General features: G+C 36.8%; 2 protein-coding genes across 4 annotated transcripts in view; one reads left to right on the top strand and one right to left on the bottom strand.

Moving 5' to 3' along the window:
• LOC126259386 (uncharacterized) overlaps positions 1–17,037 on the top strand; it is a 229,236-nt gene extending 212,199 nt beyond the window's left edge. For all 3 annotated transcript variants that reach the window (XM_049956137.1, XM_049956138.1, XM_049956139.1), the window contains exons 6-7: positions 4,680–4,848; positions 13,545–17,037. In XM_049956137.1, coding sequence (XP_049812094.1) covers positions 4,680–4,848; positions 13,545–13,843 — 468 coding nt within the window. In that variant the 3' untranslated portion in view covers positions 13,844–17,037. The remainder of the gene's footprint in view (positions 1–4,679; positions 4,849–13,544) is intronic.
• Positions 17,038–17,098: 61 nt separating this feature from the next.
• LOC126259387 (prefoldin subunit 3-like) overlaps positions 17,099–27,695 on the bottom strand; it is a 40,507-nt gene continuing 29,910 nt past the window's right edge. The window contains exons 3-5 of the mRNA XM_049956140.1: positions 25,346–25,516; positions 24,855–25,053; positions 17,099–17,599 (exon numbers count right to left, since the gene is read on the bottom strand). Of these exons, the coding sequence (XP_049812097.1) occupies positions 17,480–17,599; positions 24,855–25,053; positions 25,346–25,516 (490 nt within the window). The 3' untranslated portion in view covers positions 17,099–17,479. The remainder of the gene's footprint in view (positions 17,600–24,854; positions 25,054–25,345; positions 25,517–27,695) is intronic.

The following is a 27,695-nucleotide window of genomic DNA, read 5'->3' as shown; positions in this document are numbered from 1 at the left end:
GGAGAACCTCTATGAAGCTAGGAATGTGGGAGATGGAATAGAAATAAAGCAGTGAGGTTGAGGGGGGGGGGGGGGAGGTTGTGACCTGATTCCAGATGTGAGTCCCATTCTAGCTCACAGTCCTAAACTGGCAGGACATCTCAAAAACAATGTGCACTCCGTTGCAGAGTGAAAGATTCATTTTGGAAGATTGTTTCTTACGAATATCATTTCACTAACTTCATTTGTGCTAACACCTAAGCTTCGATGTCGCTCTGATGTTGTCAGTACAAGTTAACATTATTCATTATAGAAGTTTAGATACAAATATTATACATCACAATTCAGCTCTCACGTGCAACACTACGTTCGTACTATATGACTGCTTGTTGCAGTTACCTTGGATTTCAGTGTGGTAGGTGGCAGATCAATCTTTATTTCATCCTCATTTGACTGCTATGCTGCATATCAGTCTATCACCACAATTTAGATTGTGGAGCAATAAGGGTGGGAGGCAGAGGGGAAAAGGGAGGACAGAGCAGTGTCTCTCTCAAACCAGTGAAGTTAAAGGAAGCCTCTGTGAGTTTTAATGGTTCTAATTTGATTAGCACAAGGGTGTTAGAGAGACATTCCATAAACTTTGATGGAAGTTTCAAGAGAGACATTCCATAAACTTTGATGGAAGTTTCATTGAGAAGTAAGTCATGCATCAAATGAAAAATTGTTTATTTATTTGAAACTTTTCTGAACAAATGTCTTTATGGCAGACTACTACCATATATTAACATGTCTCATATTGCTGTCAACCTTAAAAACATGCATTTCTTGCTAGAATCATGGAACACATTTTTTGTATAGGGCATAGGCATAACGAGAAAGACTGGTGTTTTTTCTTTGAGTAGGTTTTGTGAGTGTATCAGCAATGCTTACAAATAATACAACATTTAGACAAAAAGTTTAATGCTTTATTCGACATTTATATGAACACATTAAATGATGATGGCGTCCTCTTGGGTAAAATATTCTGGAGGTAAAATAGTCCCCCATTCGGATCTCTGGGCAGGGACTACTCAGGAGGACGTCGTTATCAGGAGAAAGAAAACTGGCATTCTACGGATCGGAGCATGGAATGTCAGATCCCTTAATCGGAAAGGTAGGTTAGAAAATTTAAAAAGGGAAATGGATAGGTTAAAGTTAGATATATTGGGAATTAGTAAGTTCGGTGGCAGGAGGAACAAGACTTTTGGTCAGGTGAATAGAGGGTTATAAATAAAAAATCAAATAGGGGTAATGCAGGAGTAGGTTTAATAATGAATAAAAAAATAGGAGTGTGGGTAAGCTACTACAAACAGCATAGTGAACGCATTATTGTGGCCAAGACAGACACAAAGCCCACGCCTACTACAGTAGTACAAATGATGAAGAAATTGATGAAATGTATGATGAGATAAAAGAAATTATTCAGGTAGTGAAGGGAGATGAAAATTTAGTAGTCATGGGTGACTGAAATTCGACAGTAGGAAAAGGAAGAGAAGGAAACATAGTAGGTGAATATGGATTGGGGCTAAGAAATGAAACAGGAAGCCGCCTTGTAGAATTTTGCACAGAGCATAACTTAATCATAGCTAACACTTGGTTCAAGAATCATGAAAGAAGGTTGTATACATGGAAGAACCCTGGAGATACTAAAATGTTTCAGATAGATTATATAATGGTAAGACCGAGATTTAGGAACCAGGTTTTAAATTGTAAGACATTTCCAGGGGCAGATGTGGACTCTAACCACAATCTATTGGTTATGAACTGTAGATTAAAAGTGAAGAAACTGCAAAAAGGTGGGAATTTAAGGAGATGGGACCTGGATAAACTGACTAAACCAGAGGTTGTACAGAGTTTCAGGGAGAGCATAAGGGAACAATTGACAGGAATGGGGGGAAAGAAATACAGTAGAAGGAGAATGGGTAGCTGTGAGGAACGAAATAGTGAAGGCAGCAGAGGATCAAGTAGGTAAAAAGACGAGGGCTAGTAGAAATCCTTGGGTAACAGAAGAGATACTGAATTTAATTGATGAAAGGAGAAAATACAAAAATGCAATAAGTGCAGCAGGCAAAAAGGAATAGAAACATCTCAAAAATGAGATCGACAGGAAGTGCAAAATGGCTAAGCAGGGATGGCTAGAGGACAAATGTAAGGATGTAGAGGCTTATCTCACGAGGGGTAAGATAGATACTACCTACAGGAAAATTAAAGAGACCTTTGGAGAAAAGAGAACCACTTGCATGAATATCAAGACCTCAGATGGAAACCCAGTTCTAAGCAAAGAAGGGAAAGCAGAAAGCTGGAAGGAGTATATAGAGGGTCTGTATAGGGGCGATGTTCTTGACGACAATATTATGGAAATGGAAGAGGATGTAGATGAAGATGAAATGGGAGATATGATACTGAGTGAAGATTTGACAGAGCACTGAAAGACCTAAGTCAAAACAAGGCCCCGGGAGTAGACAACATTCCATTAGAACTACTGACAGCCTTGGGAGAGCCAGTCCTGACAAAACTCTACCATCTGGTGAGCAAGATGTATGAGACAGGCGAAATTCCCTCAGACTTCAAGAAGAATATAATAATTCCAATCCCAAAGAAAGCAGGTGTTGACAGATGTGAAAATTACTGGACTATCAGTTTAATAAGTCACAGCTGCAAAATACTAACGCGAATTCTTTACAGACGAATGGAAAAACTGGTAGAAGCCGACCTCAGGGTACATCAGTTTGGATTCCGTAGAAATGTTGGAATACGTGAGGCAATATTGACCCTACGACTTATCTTAGAAGAAAGATTAAGGAAAGGCAAACCTACATTTCTAGCATTTGTAGACTTAGAGAAAGCTTTTGACAATGTTGACTGGAATACTCTCTTTCAAATTCTGAAGGGGGCAGGGGCAAAATACAGGGAGCAAAAGGCTATTTACAACTTGTACAGAAACCAGATGGCAGTTATAAGAGTCGTGGGACATGAAAGGGAAGCAGTGGTTGGGAAGGAAGTGAGACAGGGTTGTAGCCTCTCCCCAATGCTATTCGATCTGTATATTGAGCAAGCAGTAAAGGAAACAAAAGAAAAGTTCAGAGTAGGTATTAAAATCCATGGAGAAGAAATAAAAACTTTGAGGTTTGCCGATGACATTGTAGTTCTGTCAGAAACAGCAAAGGACTTAGAAGAGCATTTGAACGGAATGGACAGTGTCGTGAAAGGAGGGTGTAAGATGAACATCAACAAAAGCAAAACAAGGATAATGGAATGTAGTCGAATTAAGTTGGGTTATGCTGAGGGAATTAGATTAGGAAATGAGACACTTAAAGTAGTAAAGGAGTTTTGCTATTTGGGGAGCAAAATAACTGATGATGGTTGAAGTAGAGAGGATATAAAATGTAGACTAGCAATGGTAAGGAAAGCGTTTCTGAAGAAGAGAAATTTGTTAGCATCGAGTATTGATTTAAGTGTTAGGAAGTCGTTCCTATAAGTATTTGTATGGAGTGTAGCCATGTATGGAAGTGAAACGTGGACGATAAATAGTTTAGACAAGAAGAGAATAGAAGCTTTCGAAATGTGGTGCTACAGAAGAATGCTGAAGATTAGGTGGGTAGATCACATAACTAATGAGGAGGTATTGAATAGAATTGGGGAGAAGAGGAGTTTGTGGCGCAACTTGACCAGAAGAACAGATCGGTTGGTAGGACATGTTCTGAGGCATCAAGGGATCACCAATTTAGTACTGGAGGGCAGTGTGGACGGTAAAAATCGTAGAGGGAGACCAAGAGATGAGTACACTAAGCAGATTCAGAAGGATGTAGGCTGCAGTAGGTACTGGGAGATGAAGAAGCTTGCACAGGATAGAGTAGCATGGAGAGCTGCATCAAACCAGTCTCAGGACTGCAGACCATAACAACAACAACAATGAACACAGTGCCACTCCAGAAAACATATTATTTGATTAGTTGATTTACGTAAATGATAGGCTTTGAAAATCCACATCTGAATATGTAATGATAAAAAGGAGAAAATTTTCAAGTTCATGCAATACTAACTGCATAATCATTAGCTTTCTTTTATACCAGCACACAGTGACATCATCAGGTGGTACTGCTATAACTCATTTTCCTTTTCAGTTGTCCAATCTATGGCCAATTCTTGAGTCACACTCATTTTTCTCATGTTTTCTGGTGTGTATTATAATTCATTGGCTTGTAGTGTAAATCACTTAATTTCATAACAGGTGTGATAAAAGTCATTGCCCAGCAGTCATGAAGTACAATATATAATTGTAAATTTATTGCAGAACAGCCTTCTAGATATTACACTCTCTACTATAATATATCGTAGTAATATGATAATGGAAAATCTAAGGAGGAGGGGACATAAACATACATATGCAGAGGTATAATGGATCACTTATGGACATTCTTAAATATCAGGAATTGTCCCTCATTCTCCTTTTGTGGAAGACATTCCCATGAACTGCCAAATCATTCATGAATAGAATTATGTACAAAAATAACTTTTTTATGTGTAATGATGCCACTCTAATGACTGACAAATAGAATTTTGTGGAGATAATGAAACTGGACATATTTCTTTGTAACTGCAGGGCAAATGTGGAGATACAGAATAATAAAGCTTATTTGTGGGTTTGTTTTTCCCAACAGGTGTTTGTAGACATGTTCCCAACATTGCTGTCATTCCTGCGGTTGGATGTCCTGGAGTCTCTGGAAGCCCTGTGGGCACCAGTGCTACTGCGTGCGGGCACTGCAGGAATTTCGCTGCTGGCATCACTCGCAGTTGCCATGCTGCAATATGCACGTAATGGAAGCCACGGTTTGTAATATTTTGGATCTTTTTCTCTATTTGACTTTCATTTATGTCATGACTAGCCATATTTCTCTTGGGAAACTGCCTCTCTCACCATAATTCATCCTTATTTTTATATTGTGTCACATTTGCAAAATATACACATTTGTGGTGTCCTAAAACTCAGTCTCAAAAGATAAAACAGTGTTTCCCATCAAGGTGATAACAAAGTAAAGCAGATAATTCAACAAACGTGCAAATTTGTTCACTTATCAATTCAAGACTGTATAAGAGACCTAATTGGTAAATACTTCAATAAGTCTGGATGTGGCTTCAGTTGCCTGAGACAGCAGTCATATGTGTGTGAGTTGCGTATGTGTGTGTGTTCTATTTTTGACAAAGGTCTTATTTGTGAGATCCTTGTGAGTCTGCAACTCAGAACCTTCACCATATGGTGAGTGCCGACTTTCCTTTTCATAATTTTGTTACATTCCATCCTGGATTTTCCATTGTTTCAATGGAAGTTTCATCTTACACAAATGATGTGCAAAATTTGGTGCATATTTAACTGAACATTAAGGAACTTGGTACACCATAATAGAACAGCATCTCAAGAGTTCAAAAATTTTTCCTTGCATTTGAGTGGCCAGTTGTATAGATGAATAGGTAAAAGGGTTACATTACACCAAGCAACACACTGCACATGAATTTACTTCATTATAGTTACCACCATGTCACTCCACTCGGTTAGAAATGAGGAAGAAGTTATTATTTACTTGATCCATGTGATCTGATACTACACACTGTGTTACAGATTGACTAAGATAGCTTCACTGAATAGTTCATGTTTTTCACTTAAAGGTAAAGTTAAACTTCTGTAAAGACCTGCAGACATTTGCCTGATGGAAACCACACCTGCTCAATAGTGGAATAACAAATGATGACAACAAAATGATGTACAGATCAGATTGAGATACACTGAATGAAGGAAATATTATTGTTTTCTGTCAACAGCTAGACATAACTACAGAATAACCAAATTGAGACGTAGCTTGCCTAGAGCAGATTTTTAGTTCTGGGACTAATTATTGCACATCAAAAAGTTTAAAAAAGTGAGTAGAGGTGATGGGCTCTCTGCATATGTTTCAAATGCAGCTTAGGAAAAATAATCAAAGAGTGGCAAAAACTAAAATTCAAGCTTGAAATTGGTGAACAAATAAAGTTAGGAAGACCTAATATTAGGATAAACTGCTTACCTTTTGTGGATAAATTTTCAATTCTCTATGACATCGAAACAGCATAAAAACAAATATAAATTGTTAAAGAAATAGCAGAAAGATTAGATCTCCAAATCTCATTTCAAGAAGACAAAGTACATACATTTCTAGCTAGAATTTGGGACCCAAAATTCTAGAAAATAAATATGGAAAAATCTAGAGATTTATGATGAATTGTAATGGTCTTGATTGCAAAGTGATGTAACAACTAGATGATAACCAGTTTTGGTTGAATAGCTATGCTTGCATTATAGTATCTAATTACAGCACTAACCACAACAACATGTGACTTGTTTGTATTAAAATGGGGTCAAAACATGCCTTTTAGCATATAAACCCAGTATGTTTTGTAGACTAACAGTCTACGACAAGTTATGCTTAATATGGATTTTGTCATGGTTGACACTGTGCTTGGGTACTAATATAGTGTATAAAGTAGTGGCAGCATGATAACACACGCCTAAAAGATATTACAGTTTGCATGCTTTTGGAGCCAGTGGCTCCTTCTTCTGGCAGAAGGACTGAAGGGGAAGGAAGAGGGGTAAAGGAAAAGGACTGGTGAGGTTTAGGAAAAATCACCAAAACCCCAGGTCAGGGAAGACCTGTCAGACAGGATGAGATTTGAAAATCTGAGAGTTTAAAGATGGAAGGTGGGGTAATACGCAAAACATTGGACATGAGTTAATAAGAGTAAACCTCACTGCTCTTCCTTCCCCTTCAACTTTTCTGCTAAAAGAAGGAGCCAATGGCTCTGAAAGCTTGGAAATTGTAATACCTTTTATACATGTGTTCTCCTGCCACCACTTGGTGAATAGCTTTTTTATCTATCTAACTACATTATAGTTTCAAAAATTAATTATTTTCATTGATTATTACAACGTATGCTTGATATAAGAATGGTAGCTAGTCAGCAGGAACTAGTTACATCTAGCTGTTATTACTTTGTTTTGTGATCAAGATGATTATAATTTATAATAAATAATACAGATCACTATGTCTCTGTTGCCTGATTCTGTCAGATCATACAAAATTTAGTGTTTCTCATCAGTTCAAGTATTCGGGTGCAACGATTTAAGAGACTGGTCTAGGAAAGACTAGTTACAAAATATGTTGCCACAAACTGGAAACAGATCCCATACTTGCAAGAGATATTTAGAACACAAAATACATCTAAAAATAGACAAAACTGAGACACTATAGCATGGTCATAAAACCGCAGTATCTTTATGTGGCTGAAACATTAATTTTAAACAGAAAGGCAGGCACTGAAGAAATCCAAAAGACAGAAGAAAAATGTGTCAGGAAACTTTTAGGCCAAAATACACTGAAGGAAGAATGTATAGATTAGAGCACACAAGGAAATTCAGAAGTATACTTCTTAAGTATTAGGTTATGAAAATAAGTATTTTTGTTATTGGTTTGTTCCTTAAAACAGAAGCATTTTAAAAGAATAGAACCAACAAAATTACCTAAATAAGTTGTGGTTCTCCAAAAAAATTTCACTAACACTTAGATTGAGACCATAAAATGAAATGCAAAGGTAAAAGGTGACCTGAATGAAGCAATAAGTATACAACAGTAAATACAACATAAAAAAGATTAATATGGGTACAATAAATGTATGCATAAAGTTTTGTGAAACAATAATACAAATCATCAAACACAGATTCAGTGTGATGCCCAACTGGAACAATATTGAATGAACAGAAGAACAGAAAAAGAAGCATAGTGTGCATTGGAAGACATACAATTAAAAAAAAAAAAATTATGTATAATAAAACTAGAAATATGTATTAAAATTAAAGATCTGGAAATAGCCATGTTCCTACTTACTTCATTTAACTATGTGCTGCATATTATCTGTCAATTCAATAACAAGATGAATTACTAAAACGGAAAGAGAAAATTTGTAATAGTTCACAGCTATCCTGAGACCTTTCACACAACATCGTGCAACTATTTTGACAGCAGACTAGTGAACGACACATGAGGCACACTGATAATATAAGTGAAGTTCCTCATTTGTCTTCAAGAGAGTGCATGAATCCTATTACAAGGCATTGCTCTGTTCATAGATGAAGTAGGAATTTCCATACTAGCTGCTTTCCAACACAGGCAGGCAGATATATAATAGCTCTGTTTCAACATTTAGAATTCACTAACATAATATAGTGATTTATTATGGAAATTCAGTTTAAAAGTCTCTCCGATATGCATGTGGTAACAAACCGTTCAGTATTTATGATATTTGTTCATTCCTAAATTAAAGCATTTCCTATATCAAATGAATTAAACTCACTTAATTTGAAATGAATGAATCAATGTGTATGAAATGAATAAAGGTAAGATGGCATGAAATTGTATCATTGAAAACAAGACAGAAATGTTGAAGCTGGAATATAATGAATAAATTGTGAGAAACAAAAATTTGTGACAGACTGGGACTCAAACTCAGGTTTCTTAACTTTTCACAAGCAGCAATCTTAACCACTTATCCATTCTGAGCAAGCTCACAGACCAGATGTTAACTGTCTTTGTCACTGCTGTTTCCATCAATGATTTCCGAACACTGTAACTAGATGTTCTCCTACCAGGTGTGTGGGAGTAGCACCTCTGGGGAATGGATTATGTGGAGGGCTGGGGCTACCCAGCCACAGGTGTATATATATCATTTGAATTAAATTCTTTGCAATTAACCAAACAGAATCAAAGTAACTCATTTGTATAAACTGGTTCCAACAAGCAGAATATCTGTGTTTGAATCCCAGTCTAGCACAAAGTTTCATTAGTCATGAGATGTTCATTGAATAGCAGGTGCAGCGTTTCTGACCAGCTTTCATTGACAGCATTTCATATTGTTGCATCATCACTGATTTTCAGAAACTGTCACTGATTTTTCCAAATAAGCAGTGACAGTGGATGTTAGAGACTGGCCTGCAGGTATGCTCAAACAGCCTTATGGCTAAGATGATTGGTCATGAAAAGCATAAATCCGTGTTACAGATCCCAGTTCATTTCTGTTATGGTCAGTAGAAACCAAAATAGCACTAGACTATACTTTCTTTTATGTGCTTCAAAATAGCAGGTGTCCAATGAAGTGCTTCCTGATTTTAAAAGTAAGTAACTTGAAAACAAAGACTGAAAGAAAAATGCAACAAGCGGTAAGTTTATTGTGAAAGTTGAAAGAATCTTACACAGAAGTTTCTGCTAACAGACGGCATTGTAATTTCAATTCATTGTGCCTAAAAATAGTACTCTGAAGCTCAGTGTGATCAGTTCACCTGTTAAAATGTCAAAGAAGGTTAGTATACTGAACAAAGAGTTTGAAATCATGTATTCCATTGAACAAGATGTGTTTCTGGTACTAGAGTATCACAGGTTAGAAAACAGTATTATGACAACAAGGTGCAGTTTTCAAACATGACTTAATGTTCCAAAAACATCTGACGTGAAAACCATTCATAAACTTATGGCATAGCAATGCGGGTTCTTCCCACCAGTTTTGTTTTTCTAATCCAAAAAAATTACCAATTTTTCACAAAGTTTTATCCTAATTTCAGTATGTCTTCCTAGTAATATGCAGTGCTCACTTAAAAATCTTAAGTTCTTAATTAGACTAGATTTCACTGCAGTTCATTATTCAGATTATTGTTATACACGTTCTGGTACCATTTGAGTAATTAGTTTTCATTACAACACTTTCAATTAAAAGTTACAGTTAATTGTAGTTAGGATTACAGTTCATTACATGCACAAAAAAACCTATGAGCTAATGATTAGATTTGAGGAAAGTAACAAACACAATTTGAACGTTAAGCATTCCCGCTTTCCTGTAAAGTACTTTAAATTACCTAAAACTAATTGTCTTCTACAGTAATTAAACTTGAAATTCTGAACTAGTACCACTTTTCTTCACAGATTTCATCAAAATCACTGTCAGATTCAGGACTTTGACTACCTACTTTTGTTACCTTAATTTTTCTGCACAGTTTGACATCCAACATTAATTAAGTCACTAATTAATAATTTCATGTACACTGAGATGACAAAAGCCATGGGATAGCTCCTAATATTGTGATGGACCTCCTTTTGCTTGGTTTAGTGCAGCACCTTGATGTGGCATGGATTCAACAAGTTGTTGGAGGTCCCCCGCAGAAATATTGAACCACAGCTGTCCACACTTGCGAAAGTGCTGCTGGTGCAGGATTTGGTGCCTGAATTGACATCCTCATTATGTCCCATAAATGTTCTATGGGATTCATGTTGGGTGATCTGTAGGACCAAATCATTAACTCGAACTGTCCAAAATGCTCTTCAAAGCAATTATGAATAATTGGGAGTATTACATCATTGTTTGGGAATGTGAAGGCCCCATGAATGGCTGCAGATTGTTTCCGTGTAGCCAAACATTACCATTTTGAGTCAAGGACTGGTTCTGATGGATCAGTGGATCTAGTCCATTCAATGTAAACACAGCCCACATCATCATGGAGCCACCACCAGCTTGCACACTGCCCTGTTGACAACTTTGGTCCACAGCTTTGTGGGGTCTGCATCACACTCAAACCCTACTGTCAGTTCTTACCAACAGAAATTGGGAGACATCTAACCATGCTATGGATTTCCAGTCATTTAGGGCCCAACTGATGTGGCCACGAATGCAGAAGAGGTGCTGCAGGCAATGTCATGCTGTTAGAAAAGGCACTTGTGTTGGTTGCCTGCTGCCATAGCCCATTACTGCCACATTTCACCGCTCTATCATAATGGATACATTTGTCATATGTCCCAAACTGATTTGAGCTGTTATTTAATGTAGTGTTGCTTGCTCGTTAGCACTAACAACTCTATGCAAATGTCACTGCTCTCAGTCATTAAGTGAGGGCCATCAACCACTGCGTTGTCGATGGTGAGAGGCAATGCCTGAAATCTGATATTCCTAGCATACTCTTGTACTCTTGATGCTGTGGATCTCAGAATATTGACTTCCCTAATGATTTCAGAAACGGAATGTCGCATGCATGTAGCTCCAACTCCCATTCCACTTTGAAGTCCATTAATTCCCGTCGTGAGGACATAATCTGTTGGAAACCTGCTCACAGGAATTGCCTGAGTACAAATGACACCTCTGCCAATGCGCTGCCTTTTTATACCTTGTGTGTATGATACTAGCACTGTCTGTGTATGTGCATATAACCATCCCATCACTTTTGCACATCAGTGTAATTTACAATGATTGGCAATATGGCACTAATACATCTACATGAGGGGAATTCACATTGCAGAAGAACAGTAGTACCCATACACTTTTCTAAATTAGTAACCAGCACCATTTTTGTTAAATTCAAAATTCTGTTAGTTCTTATAGCTCATCAAAAATAAGCAAATTTCAATGCAGCAAAATTTTAAACCATTATGTAATTTTCAAAATAACAATCTTTATAAGACCATCCAGTCATGAAACAATAAATCTGTAGTTTGAAGTCTAATGAGTAATATCTATGTTGAATGCATCCTCATTGCTTGACTCACACCACAATTACCAGTACCTTGTACACGAGAATATGCATACTTGAAACCACAAAACTAAAGAACTTTAATATTTAATTACTCAAGAGAGATTTTTTGTAACCTAAATTAATGAACATTTGAAATGAACTGCATTATAATGACCAAAAGTGTGAAATGTAATTGTCAGTGGAGTGAACTATTGTTGGATTCAGTAATTTGTGTGACGGACTCACTTAAATGTATCACCGAAGTATAACTGTCTTTAACAAATTGCTAAAGGACTGTGGTAGTTTAGAATTGTGTTGTTTTTAGATAACTGTGAACTGTTCATTTTTTGTCATAATTTAAAAACTTCAACAATATGATCATGCATGCTGAATGAAGACTTTGTTACTTACTGTTCATAGTGTAAAAACTGGTCACCATTATTAATAACTGATTTCTGAAGCAAATAAAATGTGTGCGTAAATGACATCCAAAATATGGTACCATGTATATCAATGAACAAACGCCCTCCCACAATGAATTAGATTTTTAACTTTGCGATGATCAAGATTTGTGCTACTGAGAATAAGACCACAAAATCCAGGTAAGTTCTGTCACAAGCTCTTCCCCAAATTGAACAGACAGGCAGCATGGCTGATGATCTAATTGGGAATGTTAGCCCCAGGACAATTGTAATTACTTCTGAAAATCTTGCCCTAGTTCCTAGGCTTATTCAGCAACATCAAAGGAAATCCATCTGAAGAGTTGCAGCAGAAACTGGTCAGAAAGTTCTAGCATGCATGCAATACTGAGAAACAATCTACATGTTTCCATCCAAAATCCAAAGTTGCTAGGTCACAGCCACACCTGCTGTGTGATAAGATACAACTTTGTGAACCATATTCTGGCAATGACCAGTTTGATCTGGTTCACAGATGATGCACACTTTCATTGGAATGCATTCATCAATAATCAAAACTGACGATTGTAGGGTTCTGAAAATCCTCATTTGTGTGAAGTGAAACCACTTCATTCTCCCAAAGTTACTGTTTGGGCTGCAATTTGCAGCAGACACATTATAGGTCCTTTTCATGCAAGAATCAATAAACTTCTGTATAAAACTCTTACAGTGTTCACAATAAATATACCATTTGTTGCATTCTAGTACTGATCTTTGTGTTTATGTTATTTAATTTTTTAACTGTATTTCTGTGTTGTGGCTTCTTCATTGGAATACTATGAAGAAGTGAGAAAAGAAAAGTAATCCAAAAACTTTTTAATAAACTGTCTTTTTAGTGAAATTTTTGCTGCAACATGTTGTACCTAAAAATCAAAATCTGTGGTCATTCAGGCAATATACATTTTGGTTTCTTTAGCAGACCATGAATTAAGTAAAAATTAAGTATTTTATGTTTGTGACTATGGTGACTAAGGAAGTAAGCTGGAAAGGATCACCTTACAGATGAGTTAAGATGACTATTATCATGTACTGAGACTGAAAAATGAAATAACATCTTAAGCACGTGTGAAACTGTGGACATTTGATTTACTTTAACATAAGTTATATTTTTGGGGACAAAAAAGTAAAGTACCTTTTCCAAGGCACTGCTGCTGTAGGTGCATATTATAATGTGTGTATTTTGGGTCATTTGTACGAAATTCGTTTTTTTCCCTTGAGTATTTCAGCATACGATTCCCCTACTCTTTAGACTAACAATCTTTCTAGCATTCTGTGTACTTCGATGTAAGTGGAATGTGCCAGTTGTGACCTGATAAATTCTTTTGGCAAACTGACATTTTGCAATTGTTTTCCAAGTGTGTGTGTGTGTGTGTGTGTGTGTGTGTGTGTGTGAGAGAGAGAGAGAGAGAGAGAGAGAGAGATAGTGCTTTATGGGAGTTATGATGTAGGTTATCATATAATACCCAGTTATCTAAACATCGCATCTTTTACAGGCTGGGTACGGTTGGTCGTATTTGCGTTGTACTTCAACGTGCACCTGCGACTTCGGGAGCTCTGGCTGGGTCCACTGCGGCAGCTGCGTGCTGAACAGGCAGTTCTGATGCGTTTCAGGCCTGCTTTACCAGAAGAGCTGGCTGCACATGATGATGTGTGTGCTGTCTGCCTCAGTCCTATGCCACGCAGAGCACGTGTTACACCCTGCCAGCACATGTTCCACGCAGAGTGCTTACGACTGTGCCTCAAGACCTCTGATAATTGTCCTATCTGCAAACGAGAGTACACATTCTGCTGATACTGACACTGCTGTTGCAATGAGTGGAATTTGAAACCAGTTGAAAGTGTGATCTGTGAATTAGATTGGTCTGGATGTTATAAAGTGTTCAGTGACACAACTTCAGAGCAGAAGTAGTTAGTGGTAATAAAACCAATTATTTATATTCACATATATTTCTTGAAAGGAGATATCATTTGATACATGAATGCTACCAGTGCTGAAATTCCTAGTAAGGGCAGATGGAGGAAGTGAGGTAATTGTTTTTATGTGTTTCTGTATTCAGTTGTATTAAACTTTCAAGGTGGGTTCAAGTAAATTATCAGCTGATGTGTTAATGATTACATTTTGCACTGAATAAGCAGGTGTCCTGAGTATGTGGGTCACTGGCCTAAAGTGTACAATGAACAAATGTACAAAATATGTTGTGCAGTATTGCACATACTGCACAAAAAGTATTAATCAATAGAGGAGCACATTTTAATATGTAAATTACAGAAAATTTCTAATACGTATCTAAGTTTGTATATTAAATATGATTATTAATATGGAATTTGTTGTGATACTGTTATTTCTAGATACAGAGCATTGACACAGAAGAGGTATTCTGCAGAATTAAAACTGTGTAGCCTATATATTCATTTAGTATAGCTATTACTGGTCACTGCAGGGTAGTGTAACACACATGCAATAGTTTATTTCTGTTTAATGTAACATTGAGGATGTGGTATTGTAGTGGATATAGATGCTGAATCTAAATTAGAAACAGTCATTGGGTTATACTCTTCATGTCCATATTAATGCAACTATGTTTTTTGATTGCAGTCATAATTCTACACAAGTACAAAAACTTGGTATCAATATCTTTTTGTGGGACCAGATACTCCTAATATTAATTGAAAAGAAATTCAATGACATTTTCATCACATTTTGGAAAAAGTTTCCTTAATTAATGTAAGTAGCGAGTAATTTTAAACAATAGCTGCTTCCAACTGAAGTGTTTTTCCCCACACAGTAAAATGTATCTCATGAAGAGCTCTGTGTGTGCAATACACTAATTTTAGAATTGTTGACATAATAATGATGAAAGAACTACCAGTCTGAATGCTGTAATAGTATCTTAAGATGGCATGTTGGCCCGTGGGTCTCAAATTGTTTGTGGCAATAATCAAAATCATTCATATGTTACAGAAATATTAGATTGTAACATGCAGGGTACAGATGATAATTGTTTCGAACACACGACAGTGGTGTAGGTGAAGTGGAGACAAACAAAATAATATAACACATTTGTGGTCTATCAATCCAAGAAACAACCTTAAATTAACCTACAAAACCCACCCCTGCTAGCCGGCCAGAGTGGCCGAGCGGTTCTAGGCGCTACAGTCTGGAACCGCGCGACTGCTACGGTTGCAGGTTCGAATCCTGCCTCGGGCATGGATGTGAGTGATGTCCTTAGGTTAGTTAGGTTTAAGTAGTTCTAAGTTCTAGGGGACTAATGACCTCAGATGTTAAGTCCCATAGTGCTCAGAGCCATTTGAACCATTTTTGAACCCCCTCTGCTAAAACATGTGTACTCATCGTGATCTTTTGGCTCACATGATCTTCTGCCTAGTTGTCCAAGAATAAGTTATACCCCTTGTCCATGTGCTTACAAAATATATGATTAACATTCCCATGGGTTTAATGAAAGAAATAAAGCTAATTACATTTACAATTCAATCAAAATGTAACTCTTACTAGCACAGTAGTTTCATAGTAAGAAGGCCGAACAATCAAAATAATTTAATTGTTAATTATATGCTGTTAAAATTAACAATGTTATGGGGTAAAATTTACCCCTGTGTCAATCTTACATTGCATAAGTGCAAGAACATGGGGTTTTTAATATTCAGGAATGACTTTTGCCAAAATTTCAAGCAATGCGCATGCCCTGTAGCTTAGGTGGCTACTGCGAACCAATTTGAGGCTGTTTCCTGTCTTGATGGATCAAAAATGTCCTGTATCAATTTGCTCATTTCAACTTCACCTACACCACTGTGGAGCATTGTAAACAATTTTTGTTTACCTACATCCTGTATAAAGCTAAGCACAGGCACAAATGCCTTCTTGAAATCTGCTTTAACAACTGGGAAGGGAAATATGAAGGGACATTTTACTCTTACATTTATCAATCTGGAAAATGTCACTAAAAGCTTTCATGCAAGTACATTTACTTCATTAACAATACAATCAGTACAATACAACAAGGAGGAACAGAAATCTAAACTGTATTAGCAAAAGCAAATTTGAAATGTGTAATTCTCAGTGTGTTTGTAGAGAGAGCTTTGGAACACTGAAGGGTGATACACATGAGTGGTTTAGCTTCAAGTTTAAATTTGCATGGCATCTTTAAACAATGTGATAACCATTTTGTGTGCATATTTGCCATATATAATCTACACTGTTTTTATATTCTGCTAATACTGTCCTTATTTTGTAAAATGTTAGCTACTAATGCAATGTTCAAATTTCCTCACGTACTAATCTGACAGCTACTGTGCCAGTGCATTTTACCTACAAAATATTTTCACTGTTTTCAGAGAGTGCATAATGTGTTATGGAATGTACCAGATTAGTTTAAGGGCTACCAGTAATGGAATAAGTAGGCTATAAGATTTTACAATAAAATAAATAATAATATATTAACAGATAGGCTGTAGAAAATCATACTGAATTATCTCATTTTCACATGCAGATTTCTATAAAGGATAAGCTAGTCTCAGTGGTATGTAGATCATATTGCCTTGAGCAGCATACCAAAATGAGCTTCATGTCCACTCAGTTTATGGTGCTTCCACATATAAGCCTATTACATGGCATTCTATTTTCAAATTCCAATAAGTAAGTTTCAAGGAGCTTGTTATACAACATTAGGAATTAAAATGAATCCTGTGTGCCTGTATATGCACTTGCATAGATAGCTTAAAGACTGTGATAGAGTGAACTTTGTACTTACTAGCACTACAAACAATAGCTATACTCAGTAGAAAATGTAGTAACAAAAACTGAAATATTCAACTTTAGCACAAAACACATTATTGCAAACTTCATTTTGTTTAAATGATAAGCAAACCGGAGATGGCAGATCATTCATTTACTTTGTGTTACAAAACTTGTATTATTTTTTATATGCATTATTTTATAACTAATGTTTAATAAATACATTATTTTTATTTTCTTTGTTCCATTATATTGAGTACTCTATATCACACCTTAATGCAGCTAAAACACAAATTCAATTTCATGTTGAAATTTATTATGCAAATGTGAATGACAAAATTTAGAACTAAATTTTCTGCTTATGACAGACTATGCATCTTCCATAATATGGTAAGTGCCTCTCTGTTCCAAACAAAATTGAGTCTTAACGTTTAGTAAAGTTATAAATGAGACTGGTAGTTTTAAAATTTCAGTTTTACCTAGATATTTTGCAACCTTAAATAACATGAACTTAACAAAACCTTAAAAATCCCCATGGAAAATACACTGCAGGTTCTAATTCTTCATAAAATAAGAACATGCTGCCTAACAGAGTTACAATAAAAGATTCTATTGACCACGACAGTTATTTGCACCAAACTAAATGTCCATCAGTCAAGTAATCCATGACACTGTTTATGTTTTCCCCCATTTCTTTGACGTATCAATATACTCTCCATCAGGACTTTCATAATCTTTAATTGGCGGAGTAAGCACTGGGCCTTTCTTAGTGAAAGGAAGCAATGCTGGGTCAATCTGCAACAAAAATATAATTAAAATGTGTGGTTGGAGGCATGAATAGCAACAAATGTGCATATTTCACATCAAATTTGAACTAACAGTGCATAAAACTGATAGTTTTTAGTTTACTTTCTATACAATTGAATAAAAACATAAAGTACATTAAAAAAGAACAATGAAATGAAATTTTCACCAATTTTGTTTCCCATTTTGCTGAACTGGAGTGTTTCATGGAGGAAACTGGGTAGTGAAATAGAGAAATGCTAAGCCATGGGATGGTAGCAGTAAGTTATGAGAATAAATACCTTTTCATTTCTCCGTAAAAAAGAGAGAGAGAGAGAGAGAGAGAGAGAGAGAGAGAGAGAGAAAGAGAGAGAGAGAGAGAAAGAGAGAGAGAGAGAGAGAGAGAAGAGAGAGATGAGGAAAGGGAGCATCTACCTGCAGCAAACTGGTGGGAGACGCCAATATTTTCAGCTCTATGTAGCACTTATACGTAGCAACCTACTTTATTTGTCGAATATATTCTGTCTTCCTCTACATTTTTTTGCCTCTCATCCAGTGGCACCATGGAATTTATTCCTGATTTCTTAACCCAAATTCTATTGTTCTGTTCCTTCTATTAAAACAATGGAAAATCCAGTGTGGAATAATGAAAATGTTATGAAAAGGATAGATTGCTTCTCACCATATAGAAGAGACGCTGAGTTGCAGATAAGCACAATGAAAAGTTGAGTGTTTAGCCAAAAGGGCCTTTTCCTAAAGTACAAAGCACAGAAACGTTCACGCAAGAACAACCCACACCCGCATGATCACTGTCTCTGGCCACTGAGGTGGACTGCAAGCAACTGCATCTGATGGGGGAAGCGATCTGTGGGTGCTGGGGGCAAGGTAGAGACTGTGGTGGGGAGGGGGAGGGGCAGCAGGGTAGGGGTGGGGAAGAGTTTAGTGCTGCTTTTGTGAGCTTGCAGGGAAATAGAGGGAACAGGTAGGCTGCTATTTGTAGTTGAAAGGTATGGGGGAGGCAGGGTGAGGGGGAGGGAGGGTAGGTGGAGTGAAAAATGAGAGAAGTGGAAGAGGGGGAAAGGACTAGTTAGTGTGCAGGTGGAATAAAAGGCTGTGTAGTGCTGGAGTGGGAGCAGGGAAGGGGATAGAGAATACAGATTAGTGAATGCTAAGGCCAAAGGGGTTACAGGAATGTGGTATATGATACACTGCAGAGAAAATTCCCACCTGGGCAATTCATAAAAATCGTTTTGTTAGGAAGGATCCAGATGGTGCATGCTTTGAAGCAGTCATTGAAGTGAAGCACGTTGTGTCAAGCAGCGTGTTCTGCAACCGTATGGTTCAGTTTTCTTTTTGCCACAGTTTGTCGATGGTCATTCATGCCGAAAGACAGTTTGTTGGTTGTCATGCTTATGGGAGAGCAGCACAGTGGTTACAGCTTAGTTTGTAGATCACTTGATGTCTTTCACAGGTGGCCCAGCCTTTCAAGGGGTAAGCGATGCCTGTGACCAGATTGGTGGAAGAATGTATGAGACCTGTCACGCATTTAGGTCTATTGCAGGTATATATGCCACAAGCAATGGATTGGGAGCAGGAATGAACAAGGGGGCAGACAATGATATTCCATAGGTTTGGTTGACAGTGGAATGCCACTGTGGGAGGGGTGGGAAGAAGGATGCGTATGATATTCCTCATTTCTGGACATGACAACAGGTAGTCAAAACGCTGGCAGAGAATGTGATTGAGTTGTTCCAGTCTTGGGTGGCACTGACTAATGAGAGGAATGCTCCTTTTTGGCTGAACAGTGGGAATGTGAGACGTTGTAGATGCCCTACTCTGTTCTTCCCACAAGCAGCAATACACCCTCCTTCACCCCAGCCCTACAATCCCTCCCCCTAGTTACCCCAGCCTCCTCCTTAGTCGTCATGTCCCCCCTCCTCCCCCCCCCCATGAATTGCTTCCCCCAGCAGGGACAGTCACTCACACTCTGGCCTCAGAGGCTAGACACAGTGGTCATGTGTGTATGAGTTGTGCTTGCAAGAATGTGTGTGTGCTTTCTACTTTAAAAGAAGGCCTTTTGACTGAAAGCTCAAATGTATAGCTGCTTTTTTGTTGTGCCTGTCTGCAACTGAACATCTCATCTATTTGGTAGTCTATCCTTTTCATAGTATTATCCTTCTTCTACTCTGTATTTGCCATTCTATAGACACCTTCCTGATTTATCATTTCACCATCTACATTATTTTCAGCATTTTCTGTAACACCACCATGCAAACCTTTTGACTCTCTTATTTTCCAGTTTTCCCATAGTCCATGATTCACTTCTGTACAATGCTGTGCTTCAGGCATACATTCTCAGAAATTACTTTCTCAAATTAAGGTCTATGTTAATACTAGTAAACTTCCTATGGTGATACATGTTCTTTTTGATGTGCTGCTCTGATTCTTACATCCCTCTTGCTCATCCATGATTATTACTTTAGTTTTAAAGTGACACTTCCTCTATCATACAGTCCCCAATTTTGATAGCAAATTTGTTACTTATCTCATTTCTGTTACTCCTAAATTTAGTCACATCATCCAATACTCCATTAAAGGTAACTGGTTGCCTTTCTTCATCTTTGCTGTTTCTTTCTTAGAATTTTCATTATCAGAAGAATAATTCATATAAAATGAACTAACAGGAAACAATTTTCCTCTAGGCTTGATGTTTACAGACATCAATTTACAGCTCATCACAAATTAGCCAATGAATGTAAAGTGCAGCATATTAAAATATGCTACCTCTGTAAACACTATCATAAACAGTTGGGACATCCAGATTGAAATTTTGAGTATATTTCATTGTGTAGCAACAATTACTATGTTGTTGTCATGTTACCACAACAACTGCAAATTGTGAGTAATATTCTGGCTCAAGCATTGGGAATTTGAAAATACAAGGTTCCGATATTTACAATGACATTTTGTGTGTATTTTTTTTTCAGTTATGATTCAGGAATAATGTACTGATTTTTAATTACACTATATCCATTTTCTCCTTGTTCAGCTTGAAAGGAAATAATTTTAGCGTAGCAACTGGCCTTAATTTGAAGATTTCCCCTGTCATATCTCATAAATTTTTTATTTCTGATGGTTGGTCACATAATACTTTATTGCTCCCACATCATTTTTCATGTAACAAAGACAGTGAACAAATGAGCACTTTCTGGTAACACCACACAGGTGAATGCAGAGGTATTTTTGGAAATTTAGGCCATAACTTAATAAAATTGTGAAGTATTGCGGTTACTGAAGAACTTATATCTGATTCTCTCAGGTTGTGAATGACAACAGCATTCTTTTACTCTCAATAAATGCAAATCTGAATAAGAAATTTTCTGAAAGAGCCAGAACACAGAAAAAATTTGAGCAATGAGGGCCAGCATGAAAAGATCAATTCTCTGTGCTTCAAAAAATCATTACGCTGAGGAAGACGCTATTACAAACACAAGAGTTCCAGACAGTTGTACTACAGATTTATTACATAAAAAATTCAGTCTCACAAACTGAGAGGACTAAAAAAGACACACTTGTCTATATTTTAATATGAGGAATTGCAATAGTGAATGAATGTTTAATGTTGTCTTGACCTAGCTGAGGTAACATAATACTAGAAAATCTTAATGCAGGAGATTGTCAACTATCTGTATATTCATGTAGATCCAGTAAACTGAAGGGAGGAACTTTCATATTTATGTATAATAAAATGTTCCATCTGTCAAACAAAAAAGGAATCTTCCTGGTTTAGCATCACTTTAAAACATGTAATGTAAAGAAGTGACAGCTACATAAATTTTACCACTTGACTAGCTCAAGATGATACTACCACAACATATCACAGCTCTTACATGAATTAAATGCAACAAAATAGGTTGATAGTGATGAAATTAGTGATGCATGACATGGAATGATATCATTGACAACAATACAGAAATGATCAACCTACAGTGTAATGAATATGTCACAACTACTTGAAATTTGTGCCAGACTGATACTCAGACCATGATTTCCTGCTGTTTACAAGGAGGCCCTTTACCTATTACTTTATCTGAGCCTGACTCAAACTCTCATTGATTCAGACATTTCCACCAATGATTTCTGTACATTACTACTAGAGTTTTTCCCACGGGATACTAGAGAAAAACAGCTCTTGGAGAATAGAGCCAGTAGAGTAACATGGCTCACCCTGCCCCTTGGGGTATTTATGAATTGAAGTGAAAAAAAGTATGTCAATAGTGATGAAATAAATGAAGATGTAATTACTTGAAGTGAAACCAGGTAGAGCCGGTCATCCACAAATTCTTTTCCTCCAGTGCTCCTAGGCATTTCCACATACAATGCGGGAGAACCTGTTGGTCGTAATGTTTAGAAATCATAGGTGGAAGAATCAGTGACAATGAAATTTTGAATCAGGCATGGAGGTGTAGATATTCTAATGGGTATGGCGACTGCTCGCAAAAAGCACGAAAGCCTGGCTCAAGTCCCAGTCTGGCACAAATTCCCACTTGTAATGACTTATTCATTACAGTGTGATCTTTTTTTTACACGCTAAATTCATCACATTTATCAATTAATTTGTAATTGTTTCTGAAAAACTTTTTATCAAAAAGATAATAATTTATGATACCATGAAACATCATGGAAACATTGGAGCACAGCATGTATCAAAGTGATTCAAACACACAGGGGATCAAATAAATGACAACACTTTGGTCAACAGCTCAGTCTTGTGCCTGTCTGTAACTCAACATATCATATTTAAGGTGAATAGCAACCTACCATTTTCATAGGTTTAAAATAAATGCTATACAAGAAATTTGAGCAGTGTGCATATATGAAACTGGCAGGTCATAAAATAAATTAAAAGAAATATGGGATGTTGTTAAAAGAATAGCACAGAAAGAAAGTACAGATGATGACACTAAAAACAGAGAAGAAGAGAATGTAAGTACTGTAAGAATGCATTGAAAGTGCGGCAAATGTTTGTAACTGCTATCGTTTTAATCAGAATAGATGAGTAAATTGGTGTAAATAGTTCAGAAGGGACAAGGAAGTACAATATCAAAAGCAATATCTCTGAAAAAGAAAATTATGAAATATGCCGAAACTGAAAGTACTTATGAAGCAGGTTGCCGGTGAGTTAGAACAACTGATTCTGTCAGTTACTGAATCAAGCTTAGGTTTGATTTCTGCTGCTCCTATCAGCAAGTGAGGATTTACTAGCCATTTCCAGTATATCACTGGAAAAGGGAAGTGTTTGATGGCAACACCTGTTTTAGGGTGAACTCTATGAGTTAAGACTAAAATATAAAGGGTAGTTTGTGTCATTCATAATTTAAGTCCAGAACTAGTCAAAATAATAGAGGATTAAAGTAATTTTGTTACTTTGACTCATTAAAGAATTAAAATTAATCTAAGATTTGTTCAGAAGAACTACTGCCAATGAATCATGTAGATGTACAAAATTGTTGAGGCTTTCGTGGCCACTTGTTGACAAACTGCCTATTGGCTTCTGTCTCAGGTTCTTCGGCCGACGTTCATCTAATGATTTTTCTGACGTTTCGCAAGCACGAATGGCTGGCATTGTCAAAGCTCCATTGCTGGCAATGGAGGGTGAAGCTTTGACAATGCCAGCCACTCATGCTGGCAAAACGTCAGAAAAATCATTAGATGAACGTCGGCCGAAGAACCCGAGACAGAAGCCAATAGGCAGTTTGTCATGTAGATATAGTATGTATTTCTGAAAATCATTAAATAATTAAATGAGAAATGCTGGATATGATTGCATTTAGTTCACTATCCAGTTATTGCAGATTAAAAGCAGAGAAACAAGACGTTGCCACTTACTTGACGAAGTGGTACAAATGAAAAAAACATTGATGATGAACAAAAATGATGCGAACTAGTCTCCTGTCGTTGATTAGTTTGTAGCTTATAGACACATGTAACAGCTGAAAACATTCCAGGAGCTTCTGAACTACCACTGTTTTTTCAGTGAAGTACACAATCTCTTGCATTACACACTTGCACAGAGATGTCCAAAAACATACACCTTCAGCTGCAGCAAAACCAAGGAAAAAGGCGATAGCTCACAAGCTAGTAGTGCATGAATGAATAAATTAATGAACATTCCTTTAAGCTAAATAAAGTCCTCTCTTAGTTTCCTTGATAAACTGATGCCACTTGAAGCCCAAGGTTTAAGAACATTTAGCCTATTGACATGAGTTAACATTCTTATGACACTGCTATGGCTTTTGCACCAGAATATTAAATACTATTTTGAATCCTAGGCAGGGCACAAAACCTAAATGGAAATTATTTTTACTTTTAGGATTGTAATTGTGAACTGCACACTTCAGCCTAAATTCACTCATTTATTAACCTTTAGTACCATGGCATCTTGGTGCAAGAATCCAAAGGTCCCTCACGAATCTTCTTTTTGCTATGATACTTTTGAATAAATGCTTCAGTATCGGTACAAATTCAATCATTTATTAACCTTTAATACCATTAGGGGGTAAATCTCATGGCATATTGGTGCAAGAATCCAAAGATCCCTTACGAAACTTCTTTTTGCTATGATATTTTTCAATAAATGTTTCAGTATCGGTACCAATGTTCTTCAGTTATAAACATAGACATAATCCCTGGCAGCATAAGAAGCTCTATAGTCCTGTAACGTCATGACATCTCTATAACATAATTTGGCAAACTAAATAAAGTAGCTAATAGCCTACTACAATCTCCTAGCAATGACGACAGAAGAAGTCTTCAAAAGCCTGAGACTGAATACAAATCTGACATGGCAAGCAGTCTGTGAAGCATCATCAACTTTAGATAATATTCTTGCTGCATACATCTCTAGCATAGGATTGATACAAGATTGACTGGTTTTGAATGGCCTGTAATATTCAGGTCATTACAAACACGTTACAATGAGTAACTTGTCCGAAATAGTATAAGTAAACATGTAGTATAAGTAAAAATGTTTTTATGCTCATGCTACTTTTGGAAGTAACTCATGGTAATGAGGCTTTAATAATCTGAAAGTAATTGTCTGATCAATCAAATCCAGTCATTATTATATAAAGTTGTGATTAAGATGAATAAATGTTATAATGAAAATTAAAATAGTGTGTGCCAAAACTTGACCATAGTACTCCCATAAAATAAATAGTTTTTAAACTTAACTACATTGGCTCAAAATAATATGCTTCAATCTAACCTGAATGGCTTCTTGATACAGTTCCTCTGACTCCTTACGCAGCTCATCCAAGGCCTGTTGTTGTGAAAATAACTGCCGATCAATCTGTTGTAAATCATACAATGATTGCTTGTATTTGTATCGAGCCCAATCTTTCACTAGTAAAGATCTCCGGTCAATTTCCTCTGTAGTCAATTCAGGAGGTGGGCGAGCATACAACCTGTGACAAATGAATATACATGTTTGTAGTATCACAGAAACTATATTTACTGAATTCATAATCTTACTAGTTATTTCTCATACAAAAATAAGTCAAATAATTTGGCATATGAATATGTGCATATGTCATTTATTTCATAATACTTGTAAGTACAACATGAATTTTATAAATGTAAATTCTAAGCATCCTGTGACTGAACAGCATATTTTACAACAGTACATAATAATGGAGTTGAAAGTGACATGAATACAAAGAATGTGCATGTCAAAGGCATCTGTCAGCTAATACTTACTCTTTCTGATCAACCAATTTCAGTGGAACCTCAACTTCATCAATTGGTTTAAGTTGTCGAGCATGTTTTTCCAACCTTCTGATTTGTTTCTCTAATTTCTTCTTTCTACGTTCTTCTCGGTGCTTTATTATAGCAGGATCTAATCGTTTCTTCTTTTTCAGCGGTTCACCACTGGAAAAAAGTTATAGTATCTTGGTAATTATATTAACTAAATTTTTAATGTGATTTCAAAGTAAAACAGGTGATGTGCATTAAATAAAAATTGTAAGTGGCACAGTTAACAAAAGTGATAGTTGTTGTTGTTGTTGTGGTCTTCACTCCAGAGACTGGTTTGATGGAGCTCTCCATGCTACTCTATCCTGTGCAAGCTTCTTCATCTTCGAGTAACAACTACAACCTACATCCTTCTGAATCTGTTTAGTGTATTCATGCCTCGGTCTCCCTCTGTGATTTTTACCCTCTGCACTTCCATCCAATACTAAATTGATAATCCCTTGATGCCTCAGAACATGTCCTACCAACCAATCCCTTCTTCTAAACAAGTTGTGCCACAAATTCCTCTTCTCCCCAATTCTATTCAGTACCTCCTCATTAGTTACGTGATCTACCCATTTAATCTTCAGCATTCTTCTGTAAAACCACATTTCAAAATCTTCTATTCTCTTCTTGTGCAAACTATTTATCATCCATGTTTCACTTCCATACATGGGCACACTCAATACAAATACTTTCAAAAAAGACTTCCTGGCACTTAAATCTATACTTGATGTTAACAAATTTCTCTCCTTCAGAAACACTTTCCTTGCTGTTGCCAGCTTACATTTTATATCCTCTCTGCTTCGACCATCATCAGTTATTTTGCTTCCCAAACAGAACAACTCATCTACTACTTTAAGTGTCTCATTTCCTAATCCAATTCCCTCAGCATCACCTGATTTAGTTCAATTACATTCCATTATCCTTGTTTTACTTTTGCTTATGTTCACCTTATAACCTCCTTTCAGGACACTGTCCATTCCTTTCAACTGCTCTTCCAGGTCCTTCGCTGTCTCTGACAGAAATGCAATGTTGTCGGCAAACCTTAAAGTTTTTATTTCTTCTCCATGGATTTTAATTCCTAATCCAAATTCTTCATCTTACTGCTTCATCTTTACTGCTTGCCCAATATACAGATAGAATAACAACGGACATAGCCTACAACCCTGTCTCACTCCGTTCTTCACCACTGCTTCCCTTTCGTGCCCCTCAGCTCTTATAACTGCCATCTGGTTTCTGTACAAATTGTAAATAGCCTTTTGCTCCCTGTATTTGACCCCTGCCACTTTCAGAATTTGAAAGAGGGTATTCCAGTCAACACTGTCAAAAGCTTTCTCTAAGTCTACAAATGCTAGAAATGTAGGTTTGCCTTTCCTTAATCTTTCTTCTAAGATAAGTCATAGGGTCAGTATTGCCTCACGTGTTCCAACATTTCTGTGGAATCCAAACGGATCTTCCTCGAGGTTGGTTTCTACCAGTTTCTCCATTCGTCTGTATAGAATTCTTTTTAGTATTTTGCAGCTGTGACTTATTGAACTGATAGTCCGGTAATTTTCACACCTGTCAACACTTGCTTCCTTTGGGATTGGAATTATTATTTTCTTCTTGATGTCTGAGGGTATTTCACCTGTCACATACATCTTGCTCACCAGATGGCAGAGTTCTGATATCAGTAGTTCTAATGGAATGTTTTCTACTCCCGGGGCCTTGTTTCGACTTAGGTCTTTCAGTGCTCTGTCAAACACTTCACGCAGTATCATATCACACATTGCTCTCAGCTACATCGTTCTTGTATAGACCCTCTATGCATCCCTTCAACTTTTCTGTTTTCCCTTCCTCTCTTAGAACTCATTTTTCATCTGAGCTCTTGATATTCATACAAGTGGTTCTCTTTTCTCCAAAGGTCTCTTTTAATTTTCCTGTAGGCAGTATCTATCTTACCCCTAGTGATATATGCCTCTACATCCTTACATTTGTCCTCTAGCCATCCCTGCTTAGCCATTTTGCACTTCCTGTCGATCTCATTTTTGAGATGTTTGTATTCCTTTTTACCTGCTTCATTTAATGCATTTTTATATTTTCTCCTTTCAGCAATTAAATTCAATATCTCTTCAGTTACTCAAGGATTCCTACTAGTCCTCATCTTTTTACCTACTTGAACCTCTGTTGCATTTAATATTTCATCTCTTGAAGCTACCCGTTCTTCTTCTACTGTATTTCTTTCCCCTGTTCTTGTCAATTGTTCCCTAATGCTCTCTCTGAAATTCTCTCTGGTTCTTTCAGTTTATCCAGGTCCCATCAACTTAAATTCCCT

Source organism: Schistocerca nitens, chromosome 5 (assembly GCF_023898315.1).
Source record: "Schistocerca nitens isolate TAMUIC-IGC-003100 chromosome 5, iqSchNite1.1, whole genome shotgun sequence".
NCBI classification, from domain to species: Eukaryota; Metazoa; Arthropoda; class Insecta; order Orthoptera; family Acrididae; genus Schistocerca; species Schistocerca nitens.
The sequence above is the reverse complement of the archived record's forward strand: the minus strand, read 5'-3'. Positions and strand labels throughout refer to the sequence as shown.